Source organism: Lolium perenne, chromosome 7, assembly GCF_019359855.2.
Source record: "Lolium perenne isolate Kyuss_39 chromosome 7, Kyuss_2.0, whole genome shotgun sequence".
NCBI lineage: Eukaryota > Viridiplantae > Streptophyta > Magnoliopsida > Poales > Poaceae > Lolium > Lolium perenne.
This window is the reverse complement of record NC_067250.2, coordinates 119,491,558-119,513,926: the sequence shown is the minus strand read 5'-3', so window position 1 is coordinate 119,513,926 and position 22,369 is coordinate 119,491,558. Positions and strand designations below refer to the sequence as shown.

Genomic DNA, 22,369 nt, shown 5'->3' with positions numbered 1-22,369 from the left:
TATGGATGTATTCTATGCGGCCTCCACCATGACCATTGGTAATGGGAAAATCGCCCCCTTTTGGAATTCTTCTTGGCTCAATGGGAGGAAGCCCAAGGATATTGCCCCGGTCATCTATGAGGCCTCCACAAGAAAGAAATGGAAAATCAACCATGCCTTGCTCAACAACGGTTGGATTGCAAAAAATAGGATGGACATAAGCTTGAGCGTGCAACACATTCATGAATACATCCTGCTTTGGGTGCAACTAAATGACATCCACCTAAACGACGAGGCCAATGACTACATCTCTTGGAACCTCACACCTAATGGGCAGTACTCCACGACCTCGGCATACAATGCACAATTCTTGGCTGCCACTCACACGACCATGAACAAGTTGGTTTGGAAAGCTTGGACGCCTACAAAGATCAATTTTTTCCACGGTTGGTATTTGAAATAAGATTTGGATGGCGGTCCGTCTTGAGAGGAGAGGGCTTTTCCCACTTTCCAAGCAAACACAAGAGACGGCGGCTCACCTATTCTCCCATTATCGTTTCTCCACAAGGCTTTGGGTTATGGTAAAGTATTGGATTGGTATCTCCTCCATCCAAACCCATGCAAACCCATGCGTGGACGGTCAACCTCTCACTCAAATCTTGGTGGACTATGATGAATTGTAGGGCTTCCACAAATCGAAAGGCAATGACTTCCCTCACTATGCTTGTGACTTGGACAATTTGGAAGGAGTGGAACCCAAGGGTATTCAACAACAAAGCCATGCCTTCTACTATTATTCTTGAGATTATTAAGAACAAGGTTAAACTTTGCATTGCCGCGGGGCTAAACATTTGAGTTTTGTAACAACGGGAGAGTAATCCCTTAGAAACAACATTTTTTCTTGTTGGCGTGTTTTGTCTTGTCAAGAAACTCCTACTTAATTAATGAATGGTAGCAAATCTTTTGCCACCCTATTAAAAAATACTGTGCTAATTACATATATCTATAATACTATATATTAAAGCTGAACCCTTTTGCTTACATGAGAGTTATTTACATTTATGCACCGTAGATGTTCACTTTTCTCCAATCAGTTTCCGCCATGTGGCCTTATGCTTTGATGCATTAACTACATCTACCTTCCAAACAAAAAAAAACTCGTTTTTACGTCACTTTTCTTAAACTAGTTGGCAGTAATTTCTTGGCACACCTTTATGGCCATAATTTATAGACCGTACATTTTTAGCTCCTTTAAAAAAAAATACTTGACAGTAATCTTTCGGCACAATTTTCTGATCTTAATCTTTGACGCAAATTGATTTAATACACATTTTAGGCCATAACTTTCTAACGGTAGTTAGCCTACTTCGACAGTGGTATTTTCTCAAATCATTTAATTACTCGATGGTCACTTCCGGTAGCTACCCTACGACAAGTCTTCGAGATTGCCTACTTTTATGGCCGTAATTTGCTGTCGGCTATTAGTCTTAAACTTTTCCTTAGAAAATAATTCTCTGACATAACTTTTCACTTGTAGCTTCCCTACGTGGTTTCAATACTCTCACTCTTTCCGTCGAGCTGTAAATTTTGTGTGGTGCTACACACATCACAAAATATACATGACATAATATATCATGCAACCAGTGTATACATATATACTCCGTACGGTGTGAATGTATATAGCTCATAGTGCTTCACCGCATGTTCACTAGGGACATAATATTTTTACGTTTCTCTCCTTTTACTTTTTGAGGGTAAATTTTGGAGATAACTTTCCGCCCATAACTTTATAATGGTATTTAGTCCACGGTACCTCCTCGATGATGAGAAACTCTCCAATGGCACTCCTTTGAACATTTTTTCCGTTTCTCTCTTTTTACTCTTCGACGATAGTTTTTTAAGATAACTCCCCGGCTGTAATGTCCCACCGGTAGTTACCAGAAGGTACCTCCTCTACGATGAGTAATTCTTTTGTAGTAATTCTTTAGCAGTGATCTTTTTTTCTTTTTTCTATTCTTTGACACATTTTCCGAGTTGTAGTTTCACCATGGTAACTTCGAAGGTGATTTGTCGGTTTCTTTGATGGTTATTTCTACACACATGATTTTGACATCTGTAGTGATTATTCGACATTAATTCTTCATCGGCGTGCCATTAGTTATTCCACGCAAATCACCAGTCCCAAATAGTAACTTCCTTATGGTAATTATTTAACAAAGGGTTTTCAAAGACACATATTTCTTCAGCGGTGGATTTTACCTGTAATTTTTAAAGGTGCACGGGCAACAATCTTCATCGGTAAATTCCAAATGTGCACGAGCAACAATCTTTAGCAACAATTTACCGATGGTAATTCTCCATATGTAGTTACCTTCTTCAATAGTATATTCATGGATCTGCTATGAAAACTGCGACAAACAAAATACTCCACTATTTGTCTCCTCTTCTATTCGAAAATGATATTAATAGCTTTTGTTAATCGCCTCACGATCGCCTTACGAGAATACATTACTTTCTTCCACAACTATTAAAAAAACAAATATTACTATTTTTTTATTAATTCCCTCATGATAACCCTACCGGCACGGCGTGTCGCCGTGCCAATGCTTCCTAGTATAAATAATGACCGTCGACCGAACCAGTGGTACTTAGTGGATTGGAGATAATGAGCCGGCGGCGATGACTGATGACAAACTACACGATCTTTGCGTGGGCATGAAAGAACGACGTCCACTGTTTTGAGCGGGCCAGATCCGTGCAGGGTCAAAGCCGACAGCTGAGGAAAGAAACGAAAATTCGGATGGTGTGGTGCGTTTTCTTCGCCGGGGTCCGTCACGCCTGTGACCGGGCAGCGCGATGCGCTGATCGCGGCTGTGTACCGAGATATCGACTGTTGGTGTGGTGACCTGGTACTGGTAGTAGTAGGTGCTTTTCATCGAGCTGAACAAGAACCTGCCATGCACGGATGTGTCTAGCTGAACAGCGATTGCCGTAGTAATTTGCTGACTAGTACGTACTGCCAGTCTGCAACTGCTACTTATATTTTTCAAAACCAACTAGCACGACAGAAAGTGATTGCTGTTTCATGCTTGCCGCATCACCAACGTCCAGCGTGTCACTGTATATGAGTTGCGAGGACTCGGAAAGCCAGCCTTTTTTTCTTCGTTCAGGAAGCGTTTTTCGTTGAAACTATTAGGTCGGCATGCACAAAGCTCGCTTCTAGAAACGAGAAACACCAACGAGACTTCTTACTTAGGAACAAACAATTTGCAACCAAACCAGCGGCGGTGGGAGCTCCCCGTTCGTTGTCCACCAAACCATACGAGTTGGTTTGCTTGGTTGCTTCAGAGTTCAGATAAGGTCCGAGACTTTCCGAGGTTCAGCAAAGGCTGCACCGATGCACTAGTATTTTCTTAATTTTTTGTAAAAAAAGTTCAAAAGGATTTGCTGAAGACTGAACAGAACACGTAATGTCCGAAAAAAAAACTACATGTACACCCGGAACTCTTTACTTCAACTTGTGTGAACGAATAAATGCCTCAAAATTAGAGAGACACTATCAGACATCTTCCATTTTCTAAATGGGTATTAAACTATTTTTTGCTGTATGTTTTACTGTATCATGTTAATATAGACAAAAGATACACTAGGCATCCTGTCACAAGAATCATGTAGTGTGGCCTTCCCAATGTTGAACTGCCTGAAGAGGAAAAGTATATATAATGTTAAAGACGCAAAATTATACTGAATCAAACTGCAAAAGGAAATAATAGCTGCATAAGCAACAAAAGCTTTGCAACAAAAAAACAGCATCTCTCTAACAATAGCAGATGATGCCTCAGTTCATCTACACTCTATCTAGGAATGCAAGTGGGTCGGCACATTGGGCCACCTTACTTAGTTAAATCATGTTACTTCCAAAAAAAAATCTCTAGATGCTTCCAACGGAATTGTTAGTTCATTTTATACGCGTGCTTGAGTTTTTCTCAAGGCAAATGAACTGGGATGGACTGGTAAAATTACTTTTAAACTCGACTGGTAAATGGATTTATCCCACTCGCATCCGTAGCTCTAGCAGAGTCACCAAGTTCATAAGACATTTTTCATGGTCGTCACTCATCAGGACAAGTTGTGAAATAAACGAGTTTAATGGAACGTGATACATAACATATGCATGTGCTGATAAAAGGATTATGACATGTAACCGGACAAAATTAATTGTCATGTAACTCCATTTATATGATGATAGTAAATTCTGAAGAACAAACTGCTTACCAATAATAAGATACCTATTTCTAAGGTTCCATTCATAATCCCAATGGACACTGTTGCACCTGACTGTCCAATAAGACCAGCCAAAGGAGGCTTCCCCGAAGACCTCCAATTGAGCTTTTCCAAATAATTGGTATTGAGCTTGTGAAGCGTTTGCCACGTTCCATTCGTTGACCCACTCTCCTGAATAATGTCATAGCAAGTGTTTGTAAAGAGTAGATAAACTAAGTAACCAGTATAAGAAACCCCTACCGTTTAATGATACATAAAACCAAATGACATGTCTGGATTATTTTAAAGTAGATATAAGATGTATTACGTACAAAAGAACAATTAAAATTTACATTGCAGAACCTACCGATGAAAACAAGAGGTCCATTTGCACTATTCAAAGCCTGCACTTGAGGCAGTCTGTTCTTGTAAACGACCCGTATGTTCTCTGTTGCATTAAGCTTCTCATAATAAGGATCAAACAGATTGTAGTAATGCAAGTCCACAACAGTGTTAGTTGGACCCAGATCAGCCTGATAAAGCTCCATTGGGTCTGCATTTCCGATCCTCTGGCAGAATATAACATAAGTTGTCTCTGAATAACTTCGTACAATTTTGTATCCTCTTTTGTAATACGAAACTAGAATGTCTAGTGGGACTGCTCCTGCGGAAGGCTCATTCAGAAGCTCAATACCTAGGAGAGAGGGATTGTCTGCATACCTGCAGATAAAGACACAATGCGTCCTGTAAAACTGAGAAAGTAATGATAGGTGGAATCTAGTTGTTCATGTTATAAAAATGCCAGTTTTACAGGACTCAAAAAACACAGCTCTTTACTTTCATGCATCTCCTGATTAGTGAACAGATCATACATTGTTAACGTATGTTTGAAGTTGCCTTTTGCATATTATTCTAGTGACCAAGAGCGCATACTGGTGAAAGGGATAAAATCCAGGACGTGTGAAATGTAGTGTCTATCACTGCTCATTGTCCACCGCCTTTTTATTTGTAAGATCTGCCAAGCATGAAAGAAATAAATCCTTCACAATATTGAGAATGAGAACTCAAAGTCTTTTTCCAACTTGCTGATGCGCCTTATGTTACAACTTACAAATGGACGCATCAAGAAATATTTCTTGTACACAAAGAAAAAATGTCTACTATAACAAACAAGAAAAAAGAGTGAAACAGTTCATGTTACCTTTGAGCTAAAAAATTAATGACATCCAATGATTTTTGTATGTTAGCCTCTGAAGGCCAATCTACTGAACCATCCCTGCTAGCACTGTGTTCCATTCCGTTTTGAGATCCAGGAGCCGCATGAAGATCGATGATGCACTTTAAACCAAAAATCCTGATCCAAAAATCAGACCCACCATACAATGCAGTGTCAAAACCATAAAAAGCAGGATAACTATTTGCACAAAAATCAAGAACAGTTCAGAGGCTAGACCTACTGTGCCCAGTGGAATGCTCTATCAAGGTTATCGAGGGAGCCACCAACAAATGGAGCAGGTGGATCAGGATCATATGCAATCCACCATCCAACTGGAATCCTGACTGCATTTATTTTGCTTTGTGACAGGAGATGGAAATCTTTTACAGTAACAAAGCTCTTTCGGTGTTCCTGTAAATTGTGTAATACAGCAAATTAGCAGAGCATGCCAAGACACATGGGATAGAAACTCTGCACTGCAAACTGGGGAGGAGATGACACAGCTCTGAAACTATGAAACTTACCGTCAACACAGATTTTGCCTGCACAGGTCCATACCCATTAGCAAGCTGGTAATCTCCATGCAAGTAGTTGGCAACTATTGTCATTTCAAATGTTGCCATGTCATCACCCCATCCTGGTTGGGAACGATAATTCGAAGTAAGCTGATTATTGTTTGTGACCTGAACAATGGAGTATATGTCAACTATCCTGGTGGAAATGCTGATGCTTAAGCTGATTTGTTTCATTTCATAAAAGAAATCTGATGAGACCGCATGACTGCTGACATCTCAAGATTATATTGAGAGCACAATCAATACCTGCAAATAGCTCCCATTTAAAAGTTTGATATGAAGCAATGAATTATTCCTTTCAATAAAAAATGTTTCTGAGTCTCCTGGTGAATCTGTAGTTGCTGAGATTACATCATCATTACTTCTTGTTAAGAACTGGCCGCTCAAGCTCCGGAATTGAAATTCACTGTCAGAAACTCTCCATAGCTGATAATAACACCAAGACAAATGCAATTAGGATCAAACTAACATATGAATAACTTTAGTCTTTACCTAGTCTCCATTATAAAAAAGTTTTTGTTTCAATTGTGTTTCTTTATCCTCGAATATTATAATTATCTGTCAGTTATGAAGACTGAAGACAGCTGCGGAAGACAATGAATGGAAAAAAAGTATTGCACTTGTTCAGTTTACTGAAGTGTAGTTTCTGCCACTGGGAAACACACATTCACATACAAGTTAGAACTCTCCAATGTGCACATTGTGAAGCGATATTTTTTTCCCTAACCTGTGTCTAAAAACAGTTTATTTTTTTTCTCTCAAGTCCTCAGACACTATACAATGGTCCTTAAACTTTGTGTCAGTCCTAAATTAACTAGGGCTTCCTGAGTCACATGAGTGACTTAAAGACCTGATGAACTTCAGGACTGTAGACCAGGAATGAAATAGTGCCCTTGTAGTGTTGAAGAAAATGCTACTTTGTGTGCAGTTTTTACCTCAACTCTTTAGAACAGAAAATGGTGGCTTTATAAAACCAATGAAGGGCTAAATAGCACTAGCGGAGCTTGCCAAGAAAAGCTGGACGGACCAGTATGCTTAAAGAAACTAATATGGGCTGTTATTTCTGCTAAATTTGTCAACATGAAGGCAGAAAATCTCCAAAGTTGGGCGGGCCGTAGCACGGTTTTCCTTTAACTAAGCTCCGCCCCTGCTAAATAGTGATGCCAATGGGTCTATTTATTGTTGTTTCGTCCAACCATTCAGCTTCCCGTATAGGCACCAATTATCAGCTCACTTTTCGAATTCTTCATCTAAAAACAGTTTTCTTAGATAGTTCACCTTGAAAGTCTCCCATGATGAAGCAACATCCTGATCCACAGCCACGTTCCCGCCACCGCCACCAGCTGCACTCACGTACTTCTGGAGTGCAACAGACTTGAGCTGCACCTGCGTGCCATCCTGAAAGCAAAACACTAGCCACATGACAAGAAAGCAAAACACGCAGCAGCGTACAAAGCATGAGTAGCTCCGATTGAGAACGAGAGATGACCTACCAGCATGTCCCCATTTGGGATGCCATCAAACAGGGAAGGCTTGATCCACCCCTCCACGACCAGCCAGCCCCCCAGGTTCACCGCCCTGACCTTGGTGAAGTCGTTGTCTGCAAAGATAAAGCACACAACTTGAGCACCATCAAGACGGCAAGAGCAACCGCATGGGGCGGGGTAAATTCAGACCTGATGATGAGTGTGACAGCTGGAGCACGCAAAGTAACCCAAAGATCAGGACAGCAGTGTGCGGGAGGCTGCCCATGTGGGCAATGCATCGAGCAGGTGGTGCGCGCGAGGGCTGGGGCAGGGGAGGAGGAGGAGGAGGAGGAGGAGGAGCTTGTATAGGGCGAAAGCGACGGTAGATTCCAAGCCCACCGGTGGCAGGAACCAAGTGGGGTGTGGCATGGCTGGGGAGTCAGGGAATCTCGGCTTTTGCGCGGTGCTATTTTATAGTAGTACCTTCCTTATCGCCAAGTTCATCCCAAGGAATGGTGGAGTGGAGACGCAAACGAGCACCGCCGGCACCGGCAGGCAGGCAGCTCGCTCTCCTTTCAGCTGCCTGGTCCATGCCTGTTGTGCCGCGACTCGGACACCAGCCGGCCGCCGCGATCGAGGCCGACGCTGGCAGTGTCAAGACGCGAGCGCAGACACAGCATCAGCGCGACGATGGTCTATGGCCACGGTTCTGGCCCGGGTTTCCATCAACACTGGGCCAAGATTTTCCTGGCCCAGTGTATTGTTAGGGCATCGCCGCAAATTAGTGTCCGCGAGGATTCATTTGCGCCGCGCGACGGACGCGAGAAATATCGTTTTGTATACGCTTCCGTTTGTGCCTGGGTACCTTCAACGGTCCGACGCATTTTCGCGTGGGCATGAATTATGAAGTTTGAAAATAACAAAATAAAGAGTTTTAACGAAATCACTTTATGGCCAACCAATGCCCACTGATGCTCAATCAAATCTGTCTGCAGCCGTTTGCGCACGTTCTCGTCAGTGGTTCTTATTGCGGCCATTAGGACACTCGTTCTCAACGATCATATTCTGCATAATCACGCAGCATGTCATCACCTCATGCATAGTGTTCAGCGACCATGTTCTTGCCGGGTGACGGACAATTGCCCACCGAGCTTGGAGCACACCAAATCCGCGCTCCACATCTTTCCTGCAAGCCTCTTACATCTTGTCAAACCTCCCCGTCTGCTTGGAGTTTGGATTACGGACAGTCTTCACTAGTGTGACCCAGTCAAGGTAGATGCCATCAGCAAGATAATATGGCTTGTCATATTCATTTCCATTGACCTCATAGCTCACCCGGGGAGTTTTGCCTTGCATGAGCCTGTTGAAAACCGGTGATCGGTGCAACACAGTGATGCCATTGTTGGAACAGGCCATGCCAAAGAATGAATTAACAAATCCATAAATCTTGAGATATGACAGCTTCAAGAATGATAGTTCGTCCCTCCGCATGCCCGCTGTACTGACCCTGCCATCCAAATGGACAGTTCTTCCACTCCCAGTGTATGCAATCTATGATGCCAATCATTTCTGGGAACCCTCTAGACTCGTTGATAGACAACATCCGCCTTGTATCCTCAACATTTGGCTCCCTACAGTAATGATGTCCGAACACGGCAATCACAGCTCGGCACAACCTGTACATGGCATCAAGGCAGGTTATCTCACACATTCGAAGATACTCATCGAATATGCAGCCATTCCATATGATAGCATGCGAATAGCCGCGGAGCATTATTGGTAGGAGGTGAAGCATGCGCACCTGTTTGCATCGGGCCTACATTGGAAGTAGGGATCGTAGTGTCTAACGGCCCGGAGAATGACCATGAACGGCTCCCTTGACATCCTGTACCGGCACCAGAACATTTTTTCCTTGAACACTGGATCGGTGAGAAGTAGTCCTTGTGGAGCCGAAGCTTCCCTTCCACTCTGTTGCGCGACAGGTTTTTGAGCGGCCCTTGACAGAGCCCCGGTGCACCGGCCCCTGGTTTGAATTGAACTCGTGGATCATGGAGGCCGCAGTAGTTGCCAATGTCTGCGTTGACTGATCGGACTCCTCATCGGAAGAGGAGTCAACGATCTTCGCGTGGAACTTCTCCAGCATCTGCCACATGTCCATATGCGTGGGTACGAACTAAGGATCAATGGTCGTGCACAATAGCGCCGAAAACAGGAGAAGACACCTACCGGCGCAATTGACCGAACAAGTCGTGGGCGGCGCGCAAGGGCGGCGCAACCAGCAACGTTTTGCCCCAAAATCGTCGGCAGGTACGTGATACGTCTCCGACGTATCGATAATTTCTTATGTTCCATGCCACATTATTGATGTTATCTACATGTTTTATGCACACTTTATGTCATATTCGTGCATTTTCTGGAACTAACCTATTAACAAGATGCCGAAGTGCCAGTTGCTGTTTTCTGCTGTTTTTTGTTTCAGAAATCCTAGTAAGAAAATATTCTCGGAATTGGACGAAATCAAAGCCCAGGGGCCTATTTTTCCACGAAGCTTCCAGAAGTCCGAAGACGAAACGAAGAGGGGCCACGGGTTGGCCAAACCCTAGGGCGGCGCGGCCCCACCCCTGGCCGCGCCGGCCTATGGTTTGGGCCCCCCGTGCCGCCTCTTGACCTGCCCTTCCGCCTACTTAAAGCCTCCGTGACGAAACCCCCAGTACCGAGAGCCACGATACGGAAAACCTTCCAGAGACGCCGCCAACGCCGATCCCATCTCGGGGGATCCAGGAGATCGCCTCCGGCACCCTGCCGGAGAGGGGAATCATCTCCCGGAGGACTCTACGCCGCCATGGTCGCCTCCGGTGTGATGTGTGAGTAGTCTACCCCTGGACTATGGGTCCATAGCAGTAGCTAGATGGTTGTCTTCTCCCCATTGTGCTATCATTGTCGGATCTTGTGAGCTGCCTAACATGATCAAGATCATCTATCTGTAATTCTATATGTTGCGTTTGTTGGGATCCGATGAATAGAGAATACTTGTTATGTTGATTATCAAAGTTATATCTACGTGTTGTTTATGATCTTGCATGCTCTCCGTTACTAGTAGATGCTCTGGCCAAGTAGATGCTTGTAACTCCAAGAGGGAGTACTTATGCTCGATAGTGGGTTCATGTCTGCATTGACACACAGGACGATGACGAGAAAGTTCTAAGGTTGTGTTGTGCTGTTGCCACTAGGGATAAAACATTGATGCTATGTCTAAGGATGTAGTTGTTGATTACATTACGCACCATACTTAATGCAATTGTCTGTTGCTTTGCAACTTAATACTGGAGGGGGTTCGGATGATAACCTGAAGGTGGACTTTTAGGCATAGATGCAGTTGGATGGCGGTCTATGTACTTTGTCGTAATGCCCAATTAAATCTCACTATACTCATCATAATATGTATGTGCATGGTCATGCCCTCTTTATTTGTCAATTGCCCAACTGTAATTTGTTCACCCAACATGCTGTTTATCTTATGGGAGAGACACCTCTAGTGAACTGTGGACCCCGGTCCAATTCTTTATACTGAAATACAATCTACTGCAATACTTGTTCTACTGTTTTCTGCAAACAATCATCTTCCACACAATACGGTTAATCCTTTGTTACAGCAAGCCGGTGAGATTGACAACCTCACTGTTTCGTTGGGGCAAAGTACTTTGGTTGTGTTGTGCAGGTTCCACGTTGGCGCCGGAATCCCTGGTGTTGCGCCGCACTACATCCCGCCGCCATCAACCTTCAACGTGCTTCTTGGCTCCTCCTGGTTCGATAAACCTTGGTTTCTTTCTGAGGGAAAACTTGCTGCTGTGCGCATCATACCTTCCTCTTGGGGTTCCCAACGAACGTGTGAGTTACACGCCATCAAGCTCTTTTTCTGGCGCCGTTGCCGGGGAGATCAAGACACGCTGCAAGGGGAGTCTCCACTTCTCAATCTCTTTACTTTGTTTTTGTCTTGCTTAGTTTTATTTACTACTTTGTTTGCTGCACTAAATCAAAATACAAAAAAAAATTAGTTGCTAGTTTTACTTTATTTGCTATCTTGTTTGCTATATCAAAAACACAAAAAAAAATTACTTTACTTGCATTTACTTTATCTAGTTTGCTTTATTTACTAGTACTAAAATGAGTAATTCTGAAGTTGAAGTTCGTACATTTAAGCAACGAGGGGGAGAATGTTTGAGAGATGCTTGGTATAGAATTAGTGATGCCCATAATAGATGCACTAAGAAACACTCCACCATTATTTTACTCAGGAATTTTTATGTTGGTATCTCTAGCTGGAATAGATATGTTCTTGATAGTCTCGCAAAAGGTGACTTCTTAAGTACTCCTGCATTAGAAGCTAGTTGCATTATTGAGAGTTTATTTGGAATACCCCCTGTTGATAAAGTTAAAACTGAAATCTCTCTTGAAGATGTTATGAAAAAATTGGAAACCATAGAGAAAATTTTTCCAAGTATTGAAGCTAAATTGGAAATATTACTTGATAAAACTGATGAACTTGATAAATCCTTAGGAGGAATTGATGAAAGAATTAGTGTCCTAGGAACTAATGCTGTCCATGATGATCAAATCAATAGGATTGACGAACTTGAAAAAGCTATGGGAACCTTGGGTTCAACATTTTCTTCTCTTAAGTATAAGGAGAAAGCTTATGTGGGTAAGGAGCAAAAGTTTATGTATGTCTCTAAAGTGCCTAGACCAAAGAAGTATTATTATAGGCCTAAAATTGACAAAGCCCTTAGTACCACTATGGATGGGGGAGCTCATGATAACGATGCATCATCCTTTGATAATACTTGATACATACTTTCTGCGCCTAGCTGAAAGGCGTTAAAGAAAAGCGCTTATGGGAGACAACCCATGTTTTTACCTACAGTACTTTGTTTTTATTTTGTGTCTTGGAAGTTGTTTACTACTGTAGCAACCTCTCCTTATCTTAGTTTTGTGTTTTGTTGTGCCAAGTTAAGCCGTTGATAGAAAAGTAAGTACTAGATTTGGATTACTGCGCAGTTCCAGATTTCTTTGCTGTCACGAATCTGGGCCCACCTCCCTGTAGGTAGCTCAGAAAATTAAGCCAATTTACGTGCATGATCCTCATATATGTACGCAACTTTCATTCAATTTGAGCATTTTCATTTGAGCAAGTCTGGTGCCATTTTAAAATTCGTCAATACGAACTGTTCTGTTTTGACAGATTCTGCCTTTTATTTCGCATTGCCTCTTTTGCTATGATGGATGAATTTCTTTGATCCACTAATGTCCAGTAGCATTATGCAATGTCCAGAAGTGTTAAGAATGATTGTGTCACCTCTGAATATGTTAATTTTTATTGTGCACTAACCCTCTAATGAGTTGTTTCGAGTTTGGTGTGGAGGAAGTTTTCAAGGATCAAGAGAGGAGTATGATGCAACATGATCAAGGAGAGTGAAAGCTCTAAGCTTGGGGATGCCCCGGTGGTTCACCCCTGCATATATTAAGAAGACTCAAGCGTCTAAGCTTGGGGATGCCCAAGGCATCCCCTTCTTCATCGACAACATTATCAGGTTCCTCCCCTGAAACTATATTTTTATTCCATCACATCTTATGTGCTTTTTCTTGGAGCGTCGGTTTGTTTTTGTTTTTGTTTTGTTTGAATAAAATGGATCCTAGCATTCACTTTATGGGAGAGAGACACGCTCCGCTGTAGCATATGGACAAGTATGTCCTTGGTTTCTACTCATAGTATTCATGGCGAAGTTTCTCCTTCGTTAAATTGTTATATGGTTGGAATTGGAAAATGATACATGTAGTAATTGCTATAAATATCTTGGGTAATGTGATACTTGGCAATTGTTGTGCTCATGATTAAGCTCTTGCATCATATGCTTTGCACCCATTAATGAAGAAATACATAGAGCATGCTAAAATTTGGTTTGCATATTTGGTTTCTCTAAGGTCTAGATAATTTCTAGTATTGAGTTTGAACAACAAGGAAGACGGTGTAGAGTCTTATAATGTTTTCAATATGTCTTTTATGTGAGTTTTGCTGCACCGGTTCATCCTTGTGTTTGTTTCAAATAAGCCTTGCTAGCCTAAACCTTGTATCGAGAGGGAATACTTCTCATGCATCCAAAATACTTGAGCCAACCACTATGCCATTTGTGTCCACCATACCTACCTACTACATGGTATTTTCCGCCATTCCATAGTAAATTGCTTGAGTGCTACCTTTAAAATTCCATCATTCACCTTTGCAATATATAGCTCATGGGACAAATAGCTTAAAAACTATTGTGGTATTGAATATGTAATTATGCACTTTATCTCTTATTAAGTTGCTTGTTGTGCGATAACCATGTTCACTGGGGACGCCATCAACTATTCATTGTTGAAATTCATGTGAGTTGCTATGCATGTCCGTCTTGTCTGAAGTAAGAGAGATCTACCACCTTATGGTTAAGCATGCATATTGTTAGAGAAGAACATTGGGCCGCTAACTAAAGCCATGATCCATGGTGGAAGTTTCAGTTTTGGACATATATCCTCAATCTCAAATGAGAAAATTATTAATTGTTGTTACATGCTTATGCATAAAAGAGGAGTCCATTATCTGTTGTCTATGTTGTCCCGATATGGATGTCTAAGTTGAAGAATAATCAATAGCGAGAAATCCAATGCGAGCTTTCTCCTTAGACCTTTGTACAGGCGGCATAGAGGTACCCCTTTGTGACACTTGGTTAAAACATGTGCATTGTGATGATCCGGTAGTCCAAGCTAATTAGGACAAGGTGCGGGCACTATTAGTACACTATGCATGAGGCTTGCAACTTGTAAGATATAATTTACATGATACATATGCTTTATTACTACCGTTGACAAAATTGTTTCATATTTTCAAAATCAAAGCTCTAGCACAAATATAGCAATCGATGCTTTTCCTCTATGAAGGACCATTCTTTTACTTTCAATGTTGAGTCAGTTCACCTATTTCTCTCCACCTCAAGAAGCAAACACTTGTGTGAACTATGCATTGATTCCTACATACTTGCTTATTGCACTTATTATATTACTCTATGTTGACAATATCCATGAGATATATATGTTACAAGTTGAAAGCAACCGCTGAAACTTAATCTTCTTTTGTGTTGCTTCAATGCCTTTACTTTGAATTATTGCTTTATGAGTTAACTCTTATGCAAGACTTATTGATGCTTGTCTTGAAGTGCTATTCATGAAAAGTCTTTGCTTTATGATTCACTTGTTTACTCATGTCATATACATTGTTTTGATCGCTGCATTCACTACATATGCTTTACAAATAGTATGATCAAGATTATGATGGCATGTCACTCCAGAAATTATCTGTGTTATCGTTTTACCTGCTCGGGACGAGCAGAACTAAGCTTGGGGATGCTGATACGTCTCCGACGTATCGATAATTTCTTATGTTCCATGCCACATTATTGATGTTATCTACATGTTTTATGCACACTTTATGTCATATTCGTGCATTTTCTGGAACTAACCTATTAACAAGATGCCGAAGTGCCGATTCTTTGTTTTCTGCTGTTTTTGGTTTCAGAAATCCTAGTAAGGAAATATTCTCGGAATTGGACGAAATCAAAGCCCAGGGGCCTATTTTTCCACGAAGCTTCCAGAAGTCCGAAGACGAAACGAAGAGGGGCCACGGGGTGGCCAAACCCTAGGGCGGCGCGGCCCCACCCCTGGCCGCGCCGGCCTATGGTTTGGGCCCCACGTGCCGCCTCTTGACCTGCCCTTCCGCCTACTTAAAGCCTCCGTGACGAAACCCCCAGTACCGAGAGCCACGATACGGAAAACCTTCCAGAGACGCCGCCAACGCCGATCCCATCTCGGGGGATCCAGGAGATCGCCTCCGGCACCCTGCCGGAGAGGGGAATCATCTCCCGGAGGACTCTACGCCGCCATGGTCGCCTCCGGTGTGATGTGTGAGTAGTCTACCCCTGGACTATGGGTCCATAGCAGTAGCTAGATGGTTGTCTTCTCCCCATTGTGCTATCATTGTCGGATCTTGTGAGCTGCCTAACATGATCAAGATCATCTATCTGTAATTCTATATGTTGCGTTTGTTGGGATCCGATGAATAGAGAATACTTGTTATGTTGATTATCAAAGTTATATCTACGTGTTGTTTATGATCTTGCATGCTCTCCGTTACTAGTAGATGCTCTGGCCAAGTAGATGCTTGTAACTCCAAGAGGGAGTACTTATGCTCGATAGTGGGTTCATGTCTGCATTGACACCTGGGACAGTGACAGAAAGTTCTAAGGTTGTGTTGTGCTGTTGCCACTAAGGATAAAACATTGATGCTATGTCTAAGGATGTAGTTGTTGATTACATTACGCACCATACTTAATGCAATTGTCTGTTGCTTTGCAACTTAATACTGGAGGGGGTTCGGATGATAACCTGAAGGTGGACTTTTTAGGCATAGATGCAGTTGGATGGCGGTCTATGTACTTTGTCGTAATGCCCAATTAAATCTCACTATACTCATCATAATATGTATGTGCATGGTCATGCCCTCTTTATTTGTCAATTGCCCAACTGTAATTTGTTCACCCAACATGCTGTTTATCTTATGGGAGAGACACCTCTAGTGAACTGTGGACCCCGGTCCAATTCTTTATACTGAAATACAATCTACTGCAATACTTGTTCTACTGTTTTCTGCAAACAATCATCTTCCACACAATACGGTTAATCCTTTGTTACAGCAAGCCGGTGAGATTGACAACCTCACTGTTTCGTTGGGGCAAAGTACTTTGGTTGTGTTGTGCAGGTTCCACGTTGGCGCCGGAATCCCTGGTGTTGCGCCGCACTACATCCCGCCGCCATCAACCTTCAACGTGCTTCTTGGCTCCTCCTGGTTCGATAAACCTTGGTTTCTTTCTGAGGGAAAACTTGCTGCTGTGCGCATCATACCTTCCTCTTGGGGTTCCCAACGAACGTGTGAGTTACACGCCATCAGTACGCGCCCTAGCCAACCCCGAGTACGATCCTGCTCTCCCGCGCGGTGAGAACCGAGCCGACGACGAGTACGACGCTGGGGCGGGACAGCGGCGGGGAGGGTTAGGGTGGTGGCGTCGCACTAGGGCAACAAAGAATAGGAAAAAGAAGCAAATCGAAGAGATCGATTTCGCTGTCACTGACTTGCGGGACCGGGTAATAAAAGCAGGATGCTCGGCGCGACCGCGGAGTGTCCACGGAAACGCAAACCTGGCGCATATTTGGGACAGGTTTGCGTCGCTGCGGATAGCCCGGTCACTTTGCGTTGCCCCGCTGGAGAAGGGCCAGACGTATTTTCGGTCACGGCGGACACAAACGGTCACTCAGCACCCGTTTGCGTCGCCCCGTTGGAGATGCCCTTACGAACGGATGGAACACCGTTCCCTTAAAAAAAAGGTGGAACACCAGTGAATCCTTGTTTAAAAAATTCGAAAATCACATTTACAAGTTTATAAAAATTGACAAAAATCCAGATGTAGCCAATGGTTTATCTCGAAAACATGTAAAATATCAATTTCATGTACGTTGCATTTTAGCTACACAAAATGACAAGCCGTGGATCTGAGTACATTTGTTTTCAAATCTTTATTTTTTTTACCAGCTTTTGTCAGTTTTTGGAGCCCACAATCCAAAGAATTTGGTACTCAAAATTTGCATACTTGTAGGTTGCATCATTGACTATGTCCCTTTTTTAAAAAAATTGAACTATAAATATGTTTTCTATTTTATTAAAAAGAAGAGATACTCTCGAGCTCGAGAGTTCGGTCACGAACTCATAACAGTAATTGTACTGATTTTTGTGGGTAATGATTCTAAATATTTCATTTAATTTATTTGAATTTTGACTGTTGATTATATTAGGAATTATAATTATATTTACGTCTCTAATCAGGGGTGGATCTGGGCCCGGGCAGCCCGGGCTAGGTCTTAGCCCACGTAGTACCTGTACATTCCATGCAAAATTCACAGAAAATATGGATTACAAGCGGCCCAGCCCGTGTCCTTGAACCGAAAGACCGGGCTAGTCTTTTAGGAAAATCCTATACACCGATCAGGTCGGTGCCTACCAGGCACCGCACATCCTGTTCGGGTATTGGGCCTGGCCCAGTTTAACTTTTTTTTCTTTATTTTTTATTTTCTGTTCTGTTTCTGTTTCTTTTTTTCTTTTTTTATATTTTCTATTTTGTTTCCTTTTATTTTTCTTTTCTATTTATTTTTTTTCAAAACCGAAAAAGTTCAAATTTGAAAATAGTTCAAATTCGAATAAATTCAAATTTTGAAAAGTGTTCAAAACGAAAATTGTTCAAAGCTAAAAATTGTTCATATCCAAAAAATGTTCATAATCGAAAAATGTTCACATTTAAAATATGTTCATTTTCGAAAAATGTTCAAATTTTTGGAAAAATCGAATTTTTAAAAAAATGTTCATTCTAAAAAATGTTCAAAATTTATTCAAATTTAAAAGTTGTTCCAATTTGAAAATTGTTCCAATCTGAAAAATGTTCAAATTCTGAAAAAATCAGGTTTGAAAAAAGTTCAGAATTTTAAAATATTCAAAACTTAAAAACACAAAAAAACAGAAAAGAAACAGCAGGAAATAACGAAAATTCGAAATAGGCAAAAAAAATCGTTGGGCTGGCCCAATACCTACCAAAGGGTGTGCGGCAATCGGTATCCACCGATCGGGTTGGTGTACAGCACCTCCCGTCTTTCAACGCGAAGAAAGGCAACGAGGCAACCATCAGGTTTTCTTATGTCAGCTAACTGCACAACCTATGGCATGTTTGCAAACGCTCCCACACGAAACCAGGAACCGCTCCCACGAAAAGATAGCGGGCGATCTCTGCCGGCAAACTACACCGGCCAGCCGCCGGTCCCTGCCTCCGCCGTCGGCCGTTCCGGCGACGGGAGGGGGTGGGGACCCCGGAGTATCGGCTCCGACCAGTAGTTAGGGTTGGCAAGTGTTTTCTTGGGGCGCCGTTCTATGGAGAAGATTGCGTCGCGTCGGAATAATTTGCCTCTGCTCTTTCTCCATCTCGGCGTTGCTCTAACCGGTGATGTCGGAGGGCAGGTGGCCTGGTCTTCTCGCCAGTCTTTGGATCTGGTGAGATTCGTGGTTGGCGTTCGGCACTCTCGCGGGTGACGGTTGCGTTGGCTGCTGCAGTTATGTCTGGTGTCTTGCAGTTGGGTGTGAGGATGATGGCAGGCGGCAGCGTTTGTCTTCTTAGACTAAGTCTGAAGAAGATGACGGTGCTGGGATCTGGTGACCACAAGGAAGATCCTCGGCCAACGTGCCACAAAGTCTCGGGCTCGTTCTCTGCGAGGACCCGGTTCATCGGCTCAAAAAGCATCATTGAATGCGATGGTGCTCTCCCAGATCTAGGTGTGGTGGTTGTTCGCCTCTTTTTCCAGCGCTACCATGATGACAGTGGAGGAAGATTGACGATGTTTCGGCGAGGTACATGTTTCTCCAAGGGCGAACTTGTAGTTTGACTTCTTGTGAGTTTTCTTGTGCAAAGTTGCTTGATGCAAATATTTGTCTTGTGTGGTGACCATATGTGTAATCTCTGTAAACAGATTGTCTAATGAAATATATGGTTACATCAAAAAAAAAACCTATGGCTTGTCTGGCCAGGAATCCGCCTCACGCAGTGGCCGAATTTATCAACTCGAGCTCTGCAACTTGGAACGAGGAGAAGCTCAGGGAATGCTTCTTACCGATGGATGTTGACGCGATCAAGGAGATTCCTATATCCAGCAGGAGACACGATGACTTCTGGGCTTGGCACTACGAGCAAAAGGGTGTATTCTCCGTGCGTTCGGCATATCGTATGTTGGTCGATATGCGGGAGAAGCGAGAGGCGTGGCTGGATAGCAGGGCCACGAACTCGAATGAGGCGGGAATAACGAAGGAATGGAGCTCGATTTGGAAAACCCAAGTTCCGTCTAAAATTAGGGTCTTTCTTTGGAGACTAGCCAACCAGTCTTTGCCGTCGAATGTGTTGAGGCATAGATGGGGTATGGCGGACGATGACCGCTGCCAGCTGTGTGGCGCCTGTGACTCTTGGAGGCACGCTCTGCTAGATTATTCTATGTCCCGATGTGTGTGGGCTTTGTTATATGAAGAAGTAACGGAGCACGTCAGCAGTTCGGACGATGGCGATGCAAGGGCGTGGATTGCAGGATTGATCAAAACCTTGAAGCATGATGATCTCACGACGGTGCTGGTTACGCTATGGGCCATCTGGCATGCCAGAAGGAAGGCGATCCACGAGCAGATTTTTCAGAGCCCTCTGCCGGTTCACTTGTTCGCGGAGAGGTTTGTAACGGACCTGAAACAGTGCAAGGAACTTAGGAAGAAGGAACCAGCTACCGTCACTGAGCAGCGGGCGATGGGATGGATCCCGCCACCAAGGGGGATGATCAAGATCAATGTTGACGCTGCGGTGGGCAAGAATGGAGGCTACGGCACGGTGGCGGCGATAGCCAGAACGGAGGATGGAGTGTTCGCTGGGGCATCGACGCTCGTGTTCCCTGGAAAGTCTAGCGCTGAGATCCTGGAGGCGTTGGCGTGCAGGGAGGCCTGCGCCCTGGCAAAAGACATACACGGCCGCAGGGTTATGGTGGCAACGGACCGTAAGAATGTTGTCACTAGCCTGGACGAGGGGACACTCGGAAGTTACGCTCACATTGTGAGAGAGATCAAGGAGTCTAAGGGCGATTTTGATGCTCTTGAGTTCCGCCACGAAGCTAGGATTTCGAATAAAGAAGCACATTGTTTAGCTAGAAGTGTAGTTTATGATGAACCAGACCACCGGGTGTGGCTAGTTAGGCCGCCAGAGGGATTCCATGTATCGATTACCTCTGATTAATAAAGGCCGCTTTCCCCCGCTCAAAAAAAAAAAAAGAGCTAACAGCACAACCGTTAGATATGTTGGAAATTGTTGGGTTGACTGCATGTGTTTACGTTGTTTTGTTTTCTGGCAGTCCGTGCGAGCAGAAATGGGTTGTGTATGTTTGTCTTGCCTTTTCCCTATCGAGGTCTGGTTGCCACGAGGACACTGATTTTTTTCACACAAGGATTTTCCTTTTATTTTTTTCCCACCAGAACAACAACCATCACCAATAATAATAAACATAGATATGAAAAGAGACTAATATGAAACTACACTAATAAAAACAAAAACCAATCAGATCCGGATCTGCGGGGCGCACAACTCGACAAAACACTGGTGGAAAAACAGGCTTCGGGTGAGCCCCATAAGTCGCGATGCTGCAGGATCCGCGACAAATGGTACCTTTAGTCGCGGTTCGGGAGGAGAACCGCGACCAAAGGCCTGGGCCCAGGGCGCTCGGTGGCCAGCCGGTGCACGTGGGGGGTCTTTAGTCGCGGTTGGCCAGGCCAACCGCGACTAAAGGTGCCCGAAGGCCTTTAGTCGCGGTTGGCCAGGCCAACCGGGACTAAAGCCCCTCCCCTATATATACCCATCCAGCAGCCAACACTTAGCCATTTGGTGCCATTCTCTTCACAAGCTTCACAAGTGGGTGTTAGGTTTGATTTTGGTTCCTCTTATGCACATAAGGTGTTTGATGAAATGCCCCAAGAGCATGAAACAAACATGATATGAAGTGTTGGAGCCACACTTGAGCTTTCTCATTTATTTTTTCCTCCTCGATCGCGGTTAGCAACTTGAACCTTTGATGTGTCGTTGATAAAATGTGCATTAGTTCATTGTTTAATTTATATTGTTTGTAGCTAGTTAGTTTAACAAATGCATGATGGTTAATTATATATTTTATATTATAATAATGCAGATGAATCGACAATGGATGTACGGTAACCGACTCTCCGGCGAGTTCAGTGCGGGTTTGAAAGATTTCCTCGTAGTGGCTAATGCGAACAAGCAGAGGGTTTTGTTATCTGTCCATGTGTTAAATGTAAGAATCGAAGGGTTACTCTTCCTCAAGAGATGTTCACATGCACCTGCTTCGGCACGGATTCATGCCAAGCTATAATTGTTGGACCAAGCATGGAGAAAGAGGGGTTATAATGGAAGAAGATGAAGAAGGGGATGATTTCATCGATGAAAGCTATCTTGCTCATTTCGGTGATACTTTCATGGAGGATGCTGAAGGTGAAGGGGACGATGAAGGGGAAGGTGAAGAAGAGGCACGTGATGATCCCGTTGATGATCTTGGTCGGACCATTGCTGATGCACGGAGACGCCGCGAAACCGAAAAAGAGAGGGAGAATTTGGATCGCATGTTAGAGGATCACAGAAGGCGCTGTACCCGGATGCGATGATGGTCTGAAAAAGCTGGGCTGCACACTGGATTTGCTGAGATGGAAGGCACAGGCAGGTGTAGCTGACTCGGCATTTGAAAACTTGCTGAAAATGTTGAAGAATATGTTTCCAAAGAATAACGAGTTGCCCGCCACTACGTACGAAGCAAAGAAGGTTGTCTCGCCCTCTAGGTTTAGAGGTTCGAAGATACATGCATGCATCAACGATCGCATCCTCTACCGCGGTGAATACGAGAATTTGAATGAATGCCCGGTATGCACCGCATTGCGTTATAAGATCGCAGGCGATGACCCTGGTGACGATGTTGAGGGCCGTAAACCCAGGAAGAGGGTTCCCGCCAAGGTGATGTGGTATGCTCCTATAATACCACGGTTGAAACGTCTGTTCAGAACAAAGAGCATGCCAAGTTGTTGCGATGGCACAAAGAGGACCGTAAGTCGGACGGGGAGTTGAGACACCCCGCAGATGGAACGCAATGGAGAAAGATCGACA

General features: G+C 43.6%; 2 protein-coding genes across 2 annotated transcripts; one reads left to right on the top strand and one right to left on the bottom strand.

The window, feature by feature from the left end:
- Positions 1-3,357: 3,357 nt before the first annotated feature.
- On the bottom strand, positions 3,358-8,179 carry LOC127323962 (probable glucan 1,3-beta-glucosidase A). The gene is made up of 10 exons (XM_051352081.2): positions 7,710-8,179; positions 7,527-7,633; positions 7,312-7,431; positions 6,280-6,459; positions 5,983-6,141; positions 5,700-5,869; positions 5,444-5,596; positions 4,610-4,962; positions 4,255-4,434; positions 3,358-3,679 (listed from the first exon to the last, which is right to left on the bottom strand). The coding sequence occupies exons 1-10, from the start codon at positions 7,783-7,785 to the stop codon at positions 3,600-3,602; spliced, it is 1,578 nt and encodes a 525-aa protein (XP_051208041.1). The 5' UTR covers positions 7,786-8,179; the 3' UTR covers positions 3,358-3,599.
- Positions 8,180-19,591: 11,412 nt separating this feature from the next.
- On the top strand, positions 19,592-20,443 carry LOC127323901 (uncharacterized). The gene has a single exon (XM_051352002.1). It carries the CDS (start codon positions 19,592-19,594, stop codon positions 20,441-20,443), a length of 852 nt encoding a protein of 283 aa, XP_051207962.1.
- Positions 20,444-22,369: the final 1,926 nt, after the last annotated feature.

Bases quoted from the DNA above. Each gene is read 5' to 3' on its own strand.
- LOC127323962 (XM_051352081.2), bottom strand. From the start codon at position 7,785: ATGGGCAGCCTCCCGCACACTGCTGTCCTGATCTTTGGGTTACTTTGC. The intron at 6,460-7,311 runs GTGAACTATCTA...TGTTATTATCAG, and splicing joins CATCATGGGAGACTTTCAAG to CTATGGAGAGTTTCTGACAG. The intron at 5,870-5,982 runs GTAAGTTTCATA...CACAATTTACAG, and splicing joins AGGCAAAATCTGTGTTGACG to GAACACCGAAAGAGCTTTGT.
- LOC127323901 (XM_051352002.1), top strand. From the start codon at position 19,592: ATGGCGGACGATGACCGCTGCCAGCTGTGTGGCGCCTGTGACTCTTGG.